General features: G+C 41.7%; 1 protein-coding gene across 6 annotated transcripts in view; it reads right to left on the bottom strand.

Moving 5' to 3' along the window:
* The window catches only part of USP46 (ubiquitin specific peptidase 46), a 31,323-nt gene extending 17,125 nt beyond the window's left edge, over positions 1-14,198 (bottom strand). For 4 of the 6 annotated variants that reach the window (XR_004779474.2, XR_004779477.2, XM_050710468.1 and 1 more), the window contains exons 1-4: positions 12,884-14,198; positions 11,855-11,976; positions 2,153-2,233; positions 1,075-1,288 (exon numbers count right to left, since the gene is read on the bottom strand). Coding sequence is in view for 4 of the 6 variants with exons in the window: in XM_050710468.1 (XP_050566425.1) it covers positions 1,075-1,288; positions 2,153-2,233; positions 11,855-11,935 (376 nt within the window). In the remaining 2 variants the exon portion in view is untranslated. The remainder of the gene's footprint in view (positions 1-1,074; positions 1,289-2,152; positions 2,234-11,854; positions 11,977-12,883) is intronic. The other 2 variants (XM_035551765.2, XM_035551774.2) reach the window with 1 other exon arrangement.
* Between the last annotated feature and the right edge of the window lie 4,580 nt (positions 14,199-18,778).

Genomic DNA, 18,778 nt, shown 5'->3' with positions numbered 1-18,778 from the left:
GGAGAGAATATCTCCGTGGTGATGTAGAACAGACCTCTCTAGTGAAGGCTTAATTTAATTTGCCCCCCAAGTTGAAGAAAAAAGAATTTATGTTCCCAAGAAATGTGTGTTTTTATCCCCCTGCTCCTGAAAAAGCCCACGTGGATTTCCTCAAAAAATATTGCACAGAGCCTTTGACTTTGCAGTGTCTAGCCTGGACACATGAGCAGGTTAATGTACACTGAGGCTGGCCCTGATTCAGAAAAGCTGAAAACACAAGATCCAGTCCCCAGAAGTGATCCCCAGCAGTGTGGAGGCACTGATCACTAGCTGACTCAGAGCTAACTTGGTCACACTTCCAAATGCCTGCTTTGCAATGGACAGTCGGCCCGTTTATAGCCTGTCACCGGTGAGCAATTTCTTCCAGGTGTTCGACTCGTATTTTGTCTGAGATTCAAAGCTCCCTTGTTTCTAAGTATGCCACCCACACTGATATGAATCCAGGCCAAAATGAAACTGTGTGGCAGGCTTCCTTATTCCAAGCTATTCCCCGCATCCCTTAAGGAAGTAACACTACAAAATTAGGCATATGCTGCTGCCAACTTCATGCTCAGAAAGGGCCCGATGCATCACAAAGTGATGTGCCCACTGCTTTTAAGGACAAGAGCAGTGGCTGACATGCACCCCCCATACACATCTGTCACCTGTACTCCACTGTGTTTTGGACTTGGTGTGCCTGTAGCCCTCCCAGGTCATAATGCCAACTGCCCACAATATTTCTCACTAAAATTAATAAAAAGACCTGCAGCAGAATGCCACCCTATTGCCAGTCCTAGCTCACTGTTCAGTGTGGTCTGTCCCACCACCATGTTGTGAAAGCAGCATTAAACCTCTGGGAACTCAGGAAAGCTGGTATGGCTATTTCAAGCATATTATTATATACAGAGATAGTAAAATATTAATATCTAAAACAAAGCACTAAAAGCAATTTACAAATTTAACCTGAACATCTGACTAATATGACCACATAGGCCATTAATTAAATTTTCTCGATCAACCTTCAAACGTCTAAGAGGATTCCAGTTTCACACTTACCATTCTCTTTTCGTAACCTCGATATGAACTTCTTTGGTGGAATAACTCCAACTTTCTTCTTCTGAGTAGCAATACTGTGGAAAAGGTCTGCCAGGCAAGTCAAGAGATTTTCCTTCTTTTTCTGTTGGGCCTTGTATGATAACACATTTTCCCGAAACGGCCGGCAAAAGTACAATGCCTGCAGCACGGAGTTACAGTAGCAGGTGTTCCCGAACTGCCATGTAAAAGTAAAAACAATCTTGATCTCTGCACATCAAAAAAACCTAATTACTACACTCAACTTCAACTAGGTGCTACTTCAACATCTGCCTTCTGTGTCCCTGCCACATACCAGCCATTTTGCCATGCAGTTGCTGTAAGAATGTATTTCCACACCCTCATCTGACACTGGACAGAGAAAACCAACCAACCAACCAAACAAAAACCACTCTGGTGTTCTAAATTAACTAGGATATAAAATTTCTTCCACTTGCAAGAAATATATTTATTGTAGTAGATTCCCTTAAACTTGTTTCCATATATTAATATGTTCTGGCTGGGCTACATCATGCTGCTTAGTAGCAAAATGACTAATATTTTCACTTGAAAGAATTACTATGTCTGTTTGATTTATATGGGAATAAACAAGTGATTAAACAGCTTTCTCACACATTCTCTCTTTAGTCAGATAAAAAAAGCTCCTCCTAAGAGATTTCTTGATGCAGATCATGGTATCTAAGCCTGTACATACTTCCATCACTTCCTAGCAAAAATGAAAGAGACTGTCCCACATGTTTTATAACTGAAATAGACTTTCAGCTTTATTAAGTGTAAGTGCTAACCACTGAAAACACTCATAGAACACTAAACTAGTTTCATACTCCCCCGGAGAAAATATCTTCAAAACATCTGAAACAATTTTGCAAACCCACTTTGCCTAAAATTGGAACATGAACAGCACTCTTTCAAAAGAAGGCAGTCCTGCCTTAGAGCAGGATTGGGGAAGGGAAAAAAAATAACAAATAAAAAGAAAGCAAAGTTCAAACAACATCAAAACCATTGTTCTCTATATGGTTAGTCTATTGAGAATAGTACTTACATTGACCAGTCCAAAGTAGTGTTCATTGATGGGAAACTGCTCTGGGCCAATGTCTTTTTCCAGAGCAGAGGCATTGGTGCCCTAAAGAAAGAGGGAAGAATTAATGTAGAATATTAAGATTCTAAAATAAAGTCATGGACAGCATCAAGAAATGCATTTTTTCCTTCCACTTACAATTAGCCAAGCTGACCCTGTCTTACTAATGGCCAAACACGACAGTCACCAAAGCCAACAAAAATATTTGCCGTTCTAGGTAGTGGAGCTGGCCTGACCCGGACACTCTAGTGATGGCTGATTTGAAGTGAACAGGTCACCATACCAGCGGTTCCCCCCTCCTCCCTTATTTTTACTTTGTACTCGAGCAGCTGGATCCCATTACCCTCTTGTCTCATAAAGATACTTGTTGATCTTAAGCAAATCCCTTAAAGTTATCTTGGATAAACCAGTTTTTAGATGTAAAGCAGGTTTTCTAAGCATTACTGAGACTCCTCTGAATCCCTTTTAATTTGTCAGCAACCTTTAACAAAACTTGCGCTCCAGGACAGCACCCAGTTCTGGTAACAGCACCACAAATGTTAAAAATAAGCATCGTTTATGTGCCATTTTGTTCCAGCTAACACTGAAGGGTGCATAAGCATTGTTACACCTCCTGGTCACTGCCTCGGTGTACCAAATTACGTTCGGCTGTATTGCTATTCCAACAGCAAAGCTGCTTTCACAGCTACGGGTCTGTAAGTACCATCACTAATTTTGTGTCTGTTACCTGGAGCTTTGCTGTATTAAAATGCCCATTTTTAACAAGTTTAGGTTACCAAGCAGGCCAGATTGCTGTCAATGCCAGTCTCATCACCCCTTTCCTTCTATAAACATACAGATCCCTGTAGGACCTCAGTAAAAATGCTGTATTTGGAGAAGCATTTCCTATGTACAATTATTCAAGATCTATCAGTTAGCCAGTTTTCAATCTGTCTGATAATTGCTTTACTGACATCATACAGTTATTTCCTTACTGAACACGCTCTGCAGTGTGAAGCATTAATATATCATGCCTTTGTAATTTCTATTGCACAAGAACAGCACAGCTGGTTGACTTTCATAAAACCAAGTAAAGTGCCACTGCAAAGATGCCAACATGTAAAACATCATTATCATTTTGCTCTTTACCAGCTGCCTCCCATACCAGCTTTTTGATGGTTTTCTCCGAGGCTGAGATCAAATTATACTTACATAGGTCCCTTCTGACCCTTTTATGCACCAAAAATGCGTACACAGCATTTTTTTCCTAGTGCTCTGAAATTTACTGTGTTCCTAAGGTTTGTTCAATATAACATTGGATCAGAGAGCTAGCTCATAAATTAAAATTTTCAAAGTTACTGGTAAACAAATTCAGTAATTAAGGTGTTTCTTCCCCATCTTCTTCCCTACGTCTAATTTGTATTTCCTTACCATACCTACCATCAACACTGCTTAGCACTGCTTGCTATATTAGATTATTATTTCATGTCAACCCATCAAAAGAAGGCAAAGCTTAAGGAATATGCTGTATGTCCTTACTGGGCTCCACTAAGCCTCAGTGAGAAACTCAGAAAAAGGAAGAATCCACACAAAGCAACTGTTGGCTACTTTCAACTGTGATGACAGTGTGATAATTAAGTAAGGTCTGCATGAAGATAATTTTTTTTGCTTGGAGAGACAGCCTTGCCAAAGATGCACAGATTCAGCAAGGCATCTGACTTCCTGAGAGGGAGGAAACTGATAGACATTTGCCTATCTGATACTAACAGTGAAGCAAACAGATGCTGATACCCTCAAAATCTTGCCTGATACAAGAAAAATCTGAATACAGAATATTAATGCAACTTCTGAAGAAAACCATCGTCATGTTAATACTCATTGTGGAAAATTCAAGTCAAAGCAAAGGCTTTCTTCAACTACATGTTTAGCATTCAAATTAACTGTCCTAAAATAAGAATAAAATGGATGTTTTTTTTCAGTTTTGCAGGAAGATTTTTCCATGCTGAAAAAAAAATAAATCTTCCTCTAGAAATTGTGGGGAATAATGCCTCTAAAAAGTAACTGCCTACTCTTTTATAAATTGCAGGTTAGCGTATGCTGTTAGACAAGCAGAATGCAACTGCTCTGCTAACCAGTTGCTCTTACATTACCCATTTACTTTTCTCCAGGGCCAGGTTTCTTACTTCAGAGAATGCCAGACGGTTTGGACCAATCTTTTCTAGCATTTAATTCATCTTTTCCAACTGAAGTATACCAGAAACTATGCACCCAAGCCAGGTTTAAACTGCAAAAAATGTTATTAGAGACGTGTTAAATGTGATACAGAACTCAGTCTAAACTGACCGCATCAAATATAAAAAACGTTAGCCTGTAGTGGTCAGTCTATAGCAATAATCAATCATAACTATTTAATGTGGCTTTTGAGCATGACTGTCTTTGTTCCCAGTCCCAGCAAGTTATCCTGGTCAATTCAGTTAGTGAATACCTGCTCAAATATTTTTAATGCAATCCATTCTCTATGGTTTTATAAATAGTCCTGTGCTTCAGGTAGGAGAAATATCCTCCCACTGCTGAATCTACAGTAATTTCATAAAAAATAGCAAGAGTGGCAGTGCAGTCACAGAGAGAGAGCCCACATAAATATGCCAATGAACCAAGATCTGGGACTGTTAAATAAATTCATATCTTGGTATAGAGATAACAGAGAGGTATAACTGCTTCTTAAATAATACATGAATGAAGGGAATGCAAGAAAGTGACTGTGGTAGCCAGATCTTATGAGAATAAGAACTAGGTCAACATAGAAACTCCTGCTACAGATTCTGTGGTGTTAGTGATCCTTGATTTCTCTGCAGCTTTGTCACGTAATTCAACAATCACCATTTAGACCTTATACAATGGCGAAGACGTACAGCTGGAGACATAGCCAAGCATGGGGCAGTCTGGGCTAAACCAAGATTTCTACCATAGCATCATTCCAAAAACGTTCTGGCCATATGACCTATTTATTCTCCTCTTGTTATTTTGCTGTAGGCTTTCCTAGGGATAAGTCTGCCAGTTTTCATTTCAACTGAAATTTCTGATAATGATGCTAAGAGTTTAACTTGTGCTTTGCATCACATGAAGCAGATTAAGTAAAAAACTCTCCCATTCCTTTGCACGTCAGCATGTACACAAAATAATAGTGCATGAGGGAAAAACAAACAAACAAAAAACCACATCAGGTTAGATCATTAAATCACATGTAGCAAAATAAGCTAAATACAATTATTCTATGGAGGATGAGAAATGGAATAGGGCCAAAATGAAAGCTACTGCTTACCAGAAGACAGCAAGTTAGACTTCGTATTGTGATAGAGCTATAAATACAGCACTAACTTTCTAAAAATGCTGTATGTGCTTAATTAAAAGTAAAAGAATGCAGTAAAGAAATTAGGAGGTTTCCTTCGTCACCTGTAGAAAAGCTATTAAGTATGTATTCACCCAATAAACAGAAACATACGTGACCATCAAACAAGAAAATTCAAATAAGAAATAACAGGAAATATCTCGTTCACAAGAAAATCTAAAAAATGTAAGAAAAGACACATAAATGTTGAACTGTGAAAAACGATATTTAACAAATATATAAAGAACAAGAGGTCAATGAAAGAAGATGGCAAAAAGGGGCTTCAGATCATACACAGCTGTGAAGTAGATATTCTTTTTCTTGGTATTTGAGCAAAGTGCTAGAAACAGAGTTGTTTCCTAAAGGGAGAAGCTGAAGTCTCAAAACAAACTAAGGGTGATGTTGGGACTGGTAGAAAAGAAAATAGAATAAAAACAGAAATGGCTTCAGGGCCAGGCAGCCTGAGTTTCAGAATTTTGGAAGACACAGCATATGGAAGGAAGGGAAAAGGAAGGGAATGAAAGATGTGGAAGGCCTCCTGACCAACAAATGGCAAGGATGGGTAACTGGAAAGGAGGAGCAACAATAAAGAAAATCCAAACTTGGCTCCCAGAAGCAACACAAAAAGAGTAAAAGAAGAGTGAGAGAGATCACACCTGGCAGTATATATGTGAATAATTGGAAAAACCCACCTCCTTCCATATTCATAGATGTTAAATGCCAAACCTGAAACATTTTTTAATTATTTTTTTAAGTAGCACGAAATAGTTTAATTGAACCAGATTAGCTGTTGTTTTTTTTCCCCTGAAGAAACGTTTAATTGTTCCTCCAGCACAGCTATTTTGAGCTTTTGTTGCCAAGAGATAAAAGAGGAAAGAGAGGGTTCTATGAAAAAGAGAGGGGATCATAGTAAATAGTAAAAGGATATTGACCGACTTAAAAAACACTGTATGATCATATTTTTGAAAGAAACGTGTTTTAAAACAATGTACCTAAATAAATTGCCTTTGTGCATTTTTCCTTAGAGTTTTCAGTTCGTTAAGACAAATAATAAGAGCATGAAAGGAGGCATCAAATTCATTTTTTGCTGGATAAATTGAACCATCTCTAATCACAGATGCTTATATTGCATCTACCATAAATAACTTCAGCTCTTTCACTGTGTTGTTACCAAGAAACAGAAAAAAACTGAGACCCAAAATCCTAAATCACTTAAACATTTTGTGATTTAACATTTAAGTGATTTTAAGGCACTCAGTCTTATATACCTTAAAGAACAAGTATCGGATATTAGCTTCCAGTGAAGTGTTGTAAGTTCAATATTTAAATCCGTAAGTGATTTTTTTTAAATATTGACCTTTAAAGTTTCCATAATTAGGCAACATTTACCAAACTGCAACTCAGTATTCTCTCATGAGTCTCCATATCCAGTTTATTTGTTCTTGGATTAGTGGCACTCAGGCTTTTCCTGGAATGAGTAGCAGTAACTTTTTTTTTTTTTTGGCCATTTTCCTTCTTCAGAACACAAAACCTCAGCATGGCCTCACAAGTGAAAAAGAGGCTGAGGTTTTCCTACAGCCTATAATTTCTTCAACAGCACTTTTGTCTGGGCCACCCAGATGACATGTGTGGTGCCTCAGAGCATTTTAAAGGCAAGGCACCTTCTAGACTTCATCACAGCTGCACCAGCCTCTTTGATAACCTGGAGGACAAAAGACAGAGTATCTTCATTAAATCTCAATATAACATGAATTTTGAGGGTTGCAGGTATGTTGGATGGCAGGCTTAGAATTCAAAATGATTTTTCACACATTAAAGAAATGCTCTGAAAATGGTTGAAATTCAGCTAAGACAAGTACCAGATTCTGCACATAAGAGATGAATCACCTGAACAGAATGGGAAACAGCTAAACTAGTAGTTTTTGAAAACAAGCAAATAAACAAACAGCAGTGTCTGGAGACTATAGCGTATCATGTAAATGAAAAGCATCAACCACGTTGTGCTATTTAAAAATAAAAAAAAATATGTAGACATAACTATGAAATTCTTACAGACAGGAGCCTTCAAAGTACTTGAACTAACTTTCCTGTTTAACTTGTCACTGGTAAGACTTCAGACATCACCTTGTGTCCAGATTTGGGTGCCAGGCTTCAACAGAGACAAAGGTAATTGGAGAGAGTCCGAAAAAAAAGGCAGTAAAAATGGAGAACTTAACGCTAGAGAAAACTGAACCTGTATAAAAGTGTTGAACAGGGTTGCGTTGCACAAGACAAAAAAGACTGAGGCAGGGCATAAGAACATTTTCAAGTACATCAAGTTTGTTAGAGAAATGAATTAGTCTGTTCTTGATCTCAAGGAGGGACAACATGAGAAGTAGGAAGCTCATATTATGGTATTGTAAATTCAGGTAAGACATTAAGAAATACTTTATCCATAAGGGCATTGAAGCATTGGGATAGACTGCCCATAGTCACCATCGCTGGAAGTCTTCAGATTAGACAGACATAGGCCAGAAATAACTCAGGTATATCAGATGGAATTTCAAAGGACAGTCAGGAACTTTATTGTCCCAGGACAGTTTGGGTGAATTTATTATTAGGTCATTAATAGTGAAATAACCCCAGCATACAATATCCAGCAATGGCTGCCTGGAAACTATCAACAGCAGCCTTCTCTGCAAAGTCTGAGCATACTCAGTAACTTGAAGCCAAAGACTATATGCACAGAAAAACAAACAAACAAAACAAAAACTAACACTGTAAAACACACATTGTATTCACTAATTGCCCCAGAGAGCTCATCATCTTCTAAATAACTGGTATGAACAACACAAAGACCACTTTTGCCATGAAAGAAGTATGCATGCATGTAAGCCTCTGTCATTAGTCCAGGTTATACATTGCAAACAGTATATTAGGATATTTCCCACTTCACATATGCTCCTCTGTCTAATACAAAAAGTATCTTTCATGGACTTTTGTTTGCCCTTTGATGGAATGCACGCTTTCTGCTTGTCAGCCCAGTACCCATTTGTCAGCCATATTCTCAAGTTTTTCATTACTTCATAAAGATACTACAATAATTAGACTTCACGTTCCCTATATTTTTCATACTTTCATTTCTATGTTTTCTGTACGTCATACTGAAATTGTGCTCTCTTGAGATTATTTCTAAAATGGCATTGCTTGAACTGCCTGTAACTAATATTTTCAGATGTAAAAATTTTCCTTTATCAATCTTAATACATCTTCAGATAGCTGTTTTACTGTCTTGACAGTTATTATTCTGCCTTAATCTCAGCGAGAAGCAGCTTTAAAAGTCATGAAGAAATATACGCCATGAGTTGTCCAAATGAATAAATCCAGTTAAAAGCCACAGTGATCAATTCTGTAATCCAAGAACACTGTTATTGTATGAAGCAGAACCTATTTTAAAGTAGTGTCTTATTTTTTTGGTATCAAGCATTTTCCAGATCTTTGTCAGCAGTTTGATACCTCATTCTGCCAGTGCCCCATATCCAAACATATCCTACAATGAATTTCTAAAAGCATGACATTAAAACAAACAAACAAACAACAACAACAAGTGGAGTTATTTCTGTTTGTTTCCTGAATGTAAAGACTCCGGGGTTTTTATGTTTTTCTCTACAGCTCATTTCTAGGATAGTTAGAAACTTTTTTTTATTTTTAAAAACGGAAGCTGAAAATTGCAGGTATTCACATAATCCTGGTGCTAGAACCTGAAGAAAAGCACCAATTGTTATGAAACTCATAAAGACTATGAGAAGAACTGGTGACATGAAAGCCCAATTAATAAAGAAGAAAACTGATGTGAGAAACTACAGCATTTTTTTTCTAAGGATGTCTATAAAACAGGAGCAACTGTGAGGTATCTCAAATGATATTTTGAAGCAGCAGAGATCTGAGTGGGTTTAAAACGTACTATTCATCAAATTGACAGAGCACTCTGAAATGCAGATAAGATTATTTGAAATACTATTACAAAATTACAAAAGGGAAAGTTAATATCTATTTTCAGCAGAACACTAACAGGCATTTAGGAGAAACATGGTCCATGGGGCTTGTTAGCCATCTCTGTAGAAATATGCCAGTACCTTATGAAGTGGTTAGATGTTGTTCACTGCCTGTAACAGTAATGTTCCCCAGGCCACAGCTGCCACACGAGCTTAACTCAGAACTCCAGGCTGTATCAGCAGCTCATAAACAGAGAAGCATACTGCAGGGGATTTCGGTAAGCAGCAATCTTAAAATGACAGCATGCCTCTCTAGTTCTGAACCAGCATTCTGTACTTGAGTTTTCTGGGTTACCTCACGAAAACAATACCAAAGAGGATTACAACGTAATAGGGACTAAAACCACATCCCTAGTTTATGCCTGGAGCCTACAAGGGCTACATGGCACTGGGTATTGATATTCCTTCTAACAGGGTTTCTTCAATGTGTCTTATGCTTCTTCACATCTGCTGCGCCTGTCCTACCTAAAAGCCGCTGATTACCTGCTGCAAGCCTCCTGCTGCGGCCAGCCTAGTGGACAGTCCCAGTGGATGAACACTCCAAGTGTCTGCAAGGCAAGGGGAGCATCTCGGGAACTAGATCCCCGTTTTCAGTGAGGGTGGCCACTGAGCCCACATGTGAGTGCCTCCAACTCCTTCAGGCAGGGAGCCTTCGTCCCACCTCCACCCCAGCAGAGTAAATTTTAGCTCTTTGGTCTTGTTAATCAAGTCAGTAACTCTATTGTAATTATAACTGGGGGACAAAACTGGGAAAAGACAACAAAGTAATCTTGTTTAAGTCTGGAAGTTGTATGTTTGAATATACACTATATGAATATATATATATATGAATATATATATATATAATGAGTGGTTTGAATATACCTGTGCCAAGTGGAAGGTATAAACCTGTTTTTCTTACTGGTTAGCTCCTACTGCGTCTGCCTCAACATATGAGAGCTGAGTATATTCCAGTGAATATATAGTACTACATCTCCTTTGCAAGCAAGTTAAAAACTATCCTTGGAAGTTAAAAACTTTCTTTTACTACACTTGTTTTGACCCTTCTTGCAAGACTGAATCTCTGCCATCTTCAGGAGACCAAAATTACAATCTGAGATACTAGACTTCAGGCAGTCAGTTAAATGGTAAATGCAACCTAATATGCTGCCTATTTCTTAGGCCACAGATTGTAAGTAGCTCAGTTCTTCAAGCACCATGCTATACTACAGGAACTAGATCTGGAAATTAACATCTTTGTCTGGTAGACTTCAACAGATGCCTTAAATCAAACTAGCACTGCAAAAATATGGTTTTATACAAACAAAAGGTTTGCTTATATAACCCTGAACTTCCAAAATCCCATTCTTATGGGGGGTTGTTACAGCTCCTCCTATAGTCCTTTGGATTGAAGTCCACCACTTCATCTAAGTGGGCTCATCTTCAGAGGAGCCATAATGCAATGTTGCCAATACTTCCAACAGTTTATGTTTACCTTCAAACCCCAAATTCCTGTAACTTCCTGAAAATCTCAGCTTTTTTATCCTAAAAGAACTTTATAACCCCATGGATTATGCAGAAAACACTAAATGTGACCAGCATAACACAACATCTCTAAAAGCTAAGTGCGCAGAACCCAAGGAACACGCAACTTCAGAGCATCATTGCTGTTAAACCAACTTCACCCTCTGTCACAGTAGCAGTGCCACGAGCCAGAATTGTCTTCAACTATGAGCTCGTGTGCATTTTTTGCTTGAGACTCTAATTCTTCCCTTTGGTCTCCCCATTTCTCAGATGTCACTGTTGCGGGATATGATGGCAGTGACAGCTGAGCAGCACACCATTAGAACAACCCCATCAGTTTCGCTCTGTCTGTTCAGTCTCTGGGCGAAGCTAAGTGTATCCAAGGGCATGCCTGAAGCCTGAGAGGGAAATCATGGAGTTCCTAGTACTTTATGCCAATGCTAAAGGCTTACGACCATCTAACAGTCTCCAGCTGCCCTTCATGCGGTGCTCTCTTACATGGTCTGCAGGGCGTCCCAGCCACCGTTCATTAGCAATAGAACTGGAGCCTGCCCCGGAAGGAAGGTGAGCGAGCTCAGGTTGTCTCCTCTGTACTGCGGTTTCCTAAACCTTTCTTTGCAGTATTGCTGGCCCACAGGACTGGAGGTTGTTAAGAACAATGAAAAATTGACATTGATACGGAAAGGGAGCGGGCTCACGATCTGCACTCCCTCCCCCAGACCACTGTTGCTGACCCCTCTGGGGCTGTGCCCGTCGCCTTACCCTAGAGGTAGGCTCCGTTCTCCAGGGCAGGCGAATGCTACGTGTGGCATCGCCAGCACAGGGCATGCTGGGGCACCACATGGAGGGAAGCTGGCAACTGCGTGGAGCTGCTCTTGAAGAACCTGGAAATAAGGGGGAAAAATACAGACTAAAACAACAAAACGTGCAGAAATTGGCCTATGTTCTGCTTGCATTGGTGTGCTTAGCGCTCACCCACGTCTTTGGAAAGTTTACTACAGTCTCACAGTGCTGGTAAACATTTGACTGACAAACTTTACGCTGTCCCGCCGCCAAAAAGTTTTGAAAATCTAAAACCAATCAGATGCTCCAAGTCTGTAGAGCCGGGACTAAAATCTGACAGAAGCACAGTGAAGGAGTTGTCCTGTCAACTCTTCCTGGGGGTGACAGTGACAAAGTCTGAACAAAACAAACCAGACTATGAATGTTTCCATATTCCCTCCTGATTACCTAGGCTGATTTGGAGAAAGATAAGTGCCTCTTGCAGCACGAGAAAAGCCCTGATGTCAGCTCAAAAGCCAAGGCTTCCTAACAGGGCTTGATGCATCCGGACCCACAGCCTGCTATGGGGCACCTAACCATCCTCATTTTCTGCGTCCTCGTGGCCGCAGGAGACCACGGGGCGCCTGCCCGAGAGAATTAAAAGGGGTGACAGAGTTGTGGTGGGCTGGGAGCCGAACAGGGGGCTCCCCAGCAGCGTTATTAGGGCCGGAAGGGGAAGGGCAGGCTGCGGCTCTCTCTCCAACGCGTGTCGGGGGGGGGCCAGCCCCGCAGCGGCTCGGCACCTCCGGCCCTCCCGGGGCACGGTGCCCGGGACACGGCCGCTCTCGGGCGGCCCCCTCACCCCGGGCAGACCCCGGGGCAACCTGCCCGGCCCCCCCGCTACCGGGGGCAGGGATGCGGTCGCCTCCCTCCTTCGGCCGGCGCCCCCCCGGGTTGGGGGGGGGGGCGGGGGGGGACACCCCCTCGTCCGGCCCCAGCGGGGCCTGCCCCCCCGCCCGCCGCACTCACCATATTACAGATGGAGGCGATGTTTCTGACAGTCATCGGGCTAAAGGTTGCAGCGATCCCGCACCGCCATCTTTACGAGGTGAAAACGGCTCCGCTCATGGTGGCAAGAGCGCACGGAGGCAGAGGGGGCGGCGGCGGCTTCGGCTCCGGGAGAAAGGCGAGAGGAGGGGACAGACAGCCCGGGCACCCCGTGTGCCCCCGGGGGGGGAAGGACCTGCCTGCCCCCCGCCTGCCTGCCCCCTTACTGCCTCCCCGGGCCGGCGGCTTCAGCAGCGCGGCGCCGGCAGCCGCATCCCCGCTCCTCCCGCCTCTGCCGCGCCTCTGCGCCGAGCTCGCCCTTCCTCCTCCTCCTCCTCCTCCTCGCCCGGCGCTCCATCGCCCGCTGGGAGGGAGGGGAAGGGAAGGCTCAGTGGCAGGCAGCAGTGTGAGGGAACGAAGGCAGAGTCGGGGCAGGACGGCACGGCCGTGACAGTGACAGCACCGCGACGCTCCGGGACCTGCTGTCTGCGCCCAGCCGGAGGGACGAGGGAGCCCAGGAGCTTGCAAACTCCATAGCGGCATAACTTGGTGCCTTCCTGCAGCCAGCAGGCACCGGCACAGAAGTTGTGCAGGGACCGTGTCCATACCGTGATGCGTGTCACTGCTGAAGTGCTTGCTCACAAGTGTACAGTTCATGGCATTTATACAACGCTGTTCATGTCTCGGTTCATCTCCTCACCAGTAAATACAGGCCCATGCTCTTCTCCAAGGTATTTGTGTATTAAAAAGCATGAGTGTATTAGACCTACACTTGTGACAAGAGGTAAGAGGATGTTAGTTACCTAACTTGTGGCCACATGGCGAATTTGGAGAGGTGAGTATGGCACTCACCTAGGACACCGCGTCCTTTTGGAATTCCTCTTTTCATTAGAAATATCACTGTTTTCAGCAGAAACTTAAAGCCTGTACATTGTTCCTGCCCTGTGCTGAGGAAATCATTCAGGGAGCGAGCTGCTAACTTCTGTATAAGCACCTCTGCTCCTAACAGCACCTGGCAGCATGGCACACTTGTGCTTGGCTACGCTTCCCAATTCATCACTCCAGAACATCATAATTTCATCCAGTTTTAGAGGATTCATAATAAAAGTAGGAAGTGTGCCAGTTTAATGATTGTTTAGCACCATTTTTTTGCTCTTCAGCCACAGATCCAACCAGGAAATAAGAAACTTTCTCACTTGAAATGGGGGTGAGTGCTTTGGTATTCTGCTGGTGTTGTCACTTTCAGGACTAGAAAGTTTATTTCTGTAGTGTTTTGAAGATAAAAAAGTGCTAAGTAAAGCAACAAATGCTAGTTGCAAACACTAGAGGAACTGCATAAATAAAGAACAGTGAACAATTGTTTCCACTCTACTGCATTGCCCTCTCTCTTCATAACAAACAACTAACCCCGTGTTTCTTCGGAGGGTTAAACAAAGAGAGGGAAAACAAAGGGCTATTTATAACCTGGGAGCGCTTATATAATTTGCTGAAAGGTCAAAAAATGCCTTCTGCATTTACTTTTAGATCAGTCTTTGTCTCAACTGGTTATACACTTCAACTTTTTATTTTACTATATAAAGTAAGTACCTACTGTAAATATCCTCTTTTGGCTAGCCGAGGCTTGGACTTTTCTAGCACTTTCCATCTGAAGGTCTCAGACTACTCTGCAAACATTCACTCAGACTTGTCAACTTACTGGGTGGCAAGTTAATATTAGCTTAATTTACAAAGAAAATAGGGAGCAAAAATTCAGTGAGTTGTCCAAATGTGGACAAACGAGGACAGATATTACAAACCCTTCAGAATACAGAGACCACAATTTTTAAGTTGACTTCAGTTGAGAAAAAGAAACTTCAGTGCCACTTGTTCTTCTTATAGTATAGAATTTTTATTCTTTGAAAACACAAAAACATCTGGCATTCTCCTATTTTTCTGCAAGGTAAGACAGTCAGTTATACATTGTATAAATATTAGGTCAGATCATTTTGACCTTATTTGGGCTACATAAGGCCATCAGCTTTTAGTATAGTTCAGCATTAACTTCAGTGGGAAAGAGCAGCTCTTGGGACTCTGTCAAAGTAATAGGAATTCATACAAGTAGGAACCACTTAAAAGTTAAACAATTGTGCTTTCCTATAGAAAAAGCAAAAAAAGAGAGAAGACAGTAGTAAATCTCACGACAATCCCTTCCTAATGTTACAAACAGAAATTTTCCATGAAGCTTGGCCCCCATTGCAGAACAGATTGGGAACTTCAGTACAGTGCCAAATGCCAGCTTGCAGCCCATGGACTGAGGCCATGGTGCATGCTTCACAGCAGGTCAACAGAAGCCACTCTATTTACTTCTGAAGTTCTAATGATAAGAGCAGGTTGTAGTCCCACAAAAAAAACATGGTTGTCCAAGGAAAATGTGTGTGTGTGATGGCAAGGGGGTCTGGGGTGGCCCTTAGTCCAATAAAGCCCCAACTTTCTTCTTAAAGACACTATCAGCTTTACAGCTGCCTCTACCAATTTCTTCAAATTATGAGTTTTTTTTTTTTTTTAATTTAAAACACGGTAATCATTATCTATAGAATCTTAGCAAGTCATATTGTTACCTACCAAATATAAAGCATAGAAGATAGAAGTTTACATTAAATTCATCTGTGAATCTAGCCTACCTTTGCTAATATAAATGTTATACCAGCTGGCAGAGAGGGAGTACTATCCCTTCCTTTTTCTCAAAAAGTCCTGTTTTACGGAAGAAAAAATGCATTTACAGCATCTGACTCCATTTCTTTTTTTTGCCATTAAATATCAGATTCAAAGGTCCAAAGACAGCAAAAGATAGATGCAAATACACCAGAAGCCTACTGAGTAGACAAAAGGAGCTAATAGTTCACAGTTCTATGGTCATAACCATTAAACAATTTAATTTACAAGCAGGCAGTTGAGGCCTTTACAGTCAGTTTGTTGCTCGATAATGGCCTAGAGGTGTGATTATCTCATAATATCTTACTCTTGCTTTTTTCTGCTGCTAAATTACATTTCAAAAAAATGAGTTAGGAGCTTTGAACAGCAACAATAAGAGAACTTCTATATATTAGGCTACTGGTTTACTGATTTACCAAATATTAATCTTCCCTTACACATTACTCAATTTAAAATATTCCCCATGTATTTCCATATGGTAGGTGCCTGTAGAATGGCCTCTTTATAAGGTACTTCAGCAAGTTCACCAGTGAACTTTACTGGCATTTTTCTTACCTACACAAAATGTGCTTTCAGTTGGAAAAACACTGTGTGAGTCTTAATCATTAAGTGTTGCCTAGAAAGAGATGACCAAATCTTCTAGCCATGGAGGTAATTTACCAAACAAGAAAAGACTCACTGAGGAAAAATAACAGAAAACATTTCTAACAGAAATGTATTGTTATTTCTGCCTCTGGAAAGGAAATAACAAGTCTGACTTGCCCTCCTCTTCTCCAAAGACTTTATTTATTATTTTTGTTCTATTCTACAGGCTCTAATTTTAACTAACATACACACTGAGAACAAACCACAAAGGATATTTTGACAGTAGACAGGCTGAAAGTGGCACTTAGTCTATTTTGAGCATGAATTTAAAATAGCCCTTTCATTTTATGTAAATTGTGGCATAAATTAATCAAATTACACTTCCATTAAATTGCATCCCACAGTTTTTGTTTTTTGTTTTTCTGGCACAGTCTTATTGCATTGGACACATAGGTTAAAAATAAAGAAATAAAATAAAGAAGGCTGCTTGGTCAGGTCCCAAATCTACCATGTGGATAGCTACTGACATCCATCAGCAAAGACCGATGATCACATCCAAGATTTTCCTTGCTTGGTTTTCCTTCATATCAGTGTGAATAGAAACAGTGAAATTGAAATGAAACATTTGTAATAATTGTGCCTTTTAAGGAGGTTGGTGTGATGTTTTTGAACAAATGAAGTTCTGACAGCTTAGAAAAGTATCAAATATCAAAGTATCAATGACCTTGAGATTAAATTCATGCATCTCATAAAGAGACTTTGATGATTAGAGCAGCAATCTTCAAGACCTGAGCAGCTGGATTTAGATCACCAGAGAAACTTTTACAAAATCAGCTTTAAATCCACTAAATAACACAGGCCCATAGCTGTCACTTAAAGTTCAAAATGCAAACCTCCAAATACTCTTCCCAATGACTGCCTACATCAGAGGTGCCTAGGTCTTATAATCAGACCTAACAGTCTGCTGACATGGTTGACCAGGTGCTTGATAGTTTTTCCTGGGCACATGCAGAACCTGCTAACCCCTCACACTAGCAAAAAGTAATGGCTCAACTTCATCAAGAGGTGACCCGAGGGGGACAAAGGTAGCACATAGGTACCTGAATCTTAAGTACTGTTCTTGTAACAAATGTCCATAACTATCCTTGTCCCCAAAAATACTTCTGTGTTTGCTGGTCAATCTCCCATGATAACTGGCATGGATGGTAAAAACGTAAAGGCTGGATGCCACTTCATCCTGTTGGCTACATTACAAGGGGAGACTGATTTGATTTATCTCTTTGTAGAAAAAGTCATCACAGAGAACTCCACATGAAATAACCTGAAGCTAGGCGACTCCAAATACTCATACCCAGGGAAGGAATGTCTTACCTACAGTCATGAAAACTTCTTTTGAATCCTGAGGTTCTGACAGTATAGGTATTCACAGAAGGTTTATATTTGCAACAGTGTCTTGAAGCAACTATCAAGATATAGACAGAAAAGGTAACTAAAAGTGACAAGAAAATATCTAGAACTATCCCTCAGTTGCAACTATGTGACTGCTTGTGGTCAGTTTCAGGCTGAATCAAACCAACTAACTTAGATTTGCCGATTATAATTTAAATTCTGGGATCAGAAAACTCTCAGAGATGGTGGGCCAAACTGTAATTGTCTTTCCACACATTGTGGGTAGGCAGGTAGGTTCAGGTGGCAACTCAGCATGAGACAAGAGGTGCCATTTCTCGTTGAGACAGGAAGCTATGAAATATCAGCAGTATACCCACTGTGTGCAAAGCAGGAACTCCTGATGAATTCAGAACTCTGTGGGAACCAAGATGCCATGGTTCCCATCTCCTACCTCTGCTACCAATTACTAACACATGGTTCATGCTAACCTGCTTGTACTCACCATAAAACCTCTTAGCAGTGCCAGTCTGGCCGTACACCTTGGCTGAGGCGGCACAGCTGCAGTCTGCATCCAGCCAGGACATGGTGTGTGCTGACTCGCAGGGCAGCAGGCCTGGTGCCACCACACCACTCGGTGAACTCCAGCCATGCTCTGGGGACCTGCATGTGCCAGAGAGGATACCAGTGAGGGCATTAGTGGTGTGCTGGAACACCAGTATTAGTGTGGGCTTTAGTGTGGGCTTGAGGCTTACCTCACTATCCTTGCAGACAAATCCTAAGCCTCCTAAGGCAGGGTTTACGGGGGTTATACACAGATCAGCTGCATTTAGCCTCTGAAAACCGCCGTGCAGCTGCTATCTCACACCAAAGACACCTTTATTTGGGCATATTAGAGATCCGCAGATCTTTAATTTGTGCAGAGCTGAGCGTTAGCGCCCCAGGCAGCGGCAAGCCAGGGGAAGCAGCCCACCGCCAATTATCCCAGTGGGAGGCAAGGAGAGCCAGCATCACCCACCCCCCTCTAACGGCCGCCCCGAGGGGCGAGCCAACAGCCACTGCCGCTCCCCGCCCCCCCCCCCCCCCCCCCCCCCCCCCCGCCTTTTCTCTAGGGGCGGTGCGAGTCACGTGTGCCGGCTCGACCAATAGCTAGCAGCACAGGGGTCTCGCGGGAGAGGCGGGCGGTATTTAAGGGCCGGGGAAGGGCTGCTTGCC

Source organism: Cygnus atratus, chromosome 4, assembly GCF_013377495.2.
Source record: "Cygnus atratus isolate AKBS03 ecotype Queensland, Australia chromosome 4, CAtr_DNAZoo_HiC_assembly, whole genome shotgun sequence".
Classification (NCBI taxonomy): domain Eukaryota; kingdom Metazoa; phylum Chordata; class Aves; order Anseriformes; family Anatidae; genus Cygnus; species Cygnus atratus.
This window is presented reverse-complemented; position numbering and strand designations above follow the sequence as displayed.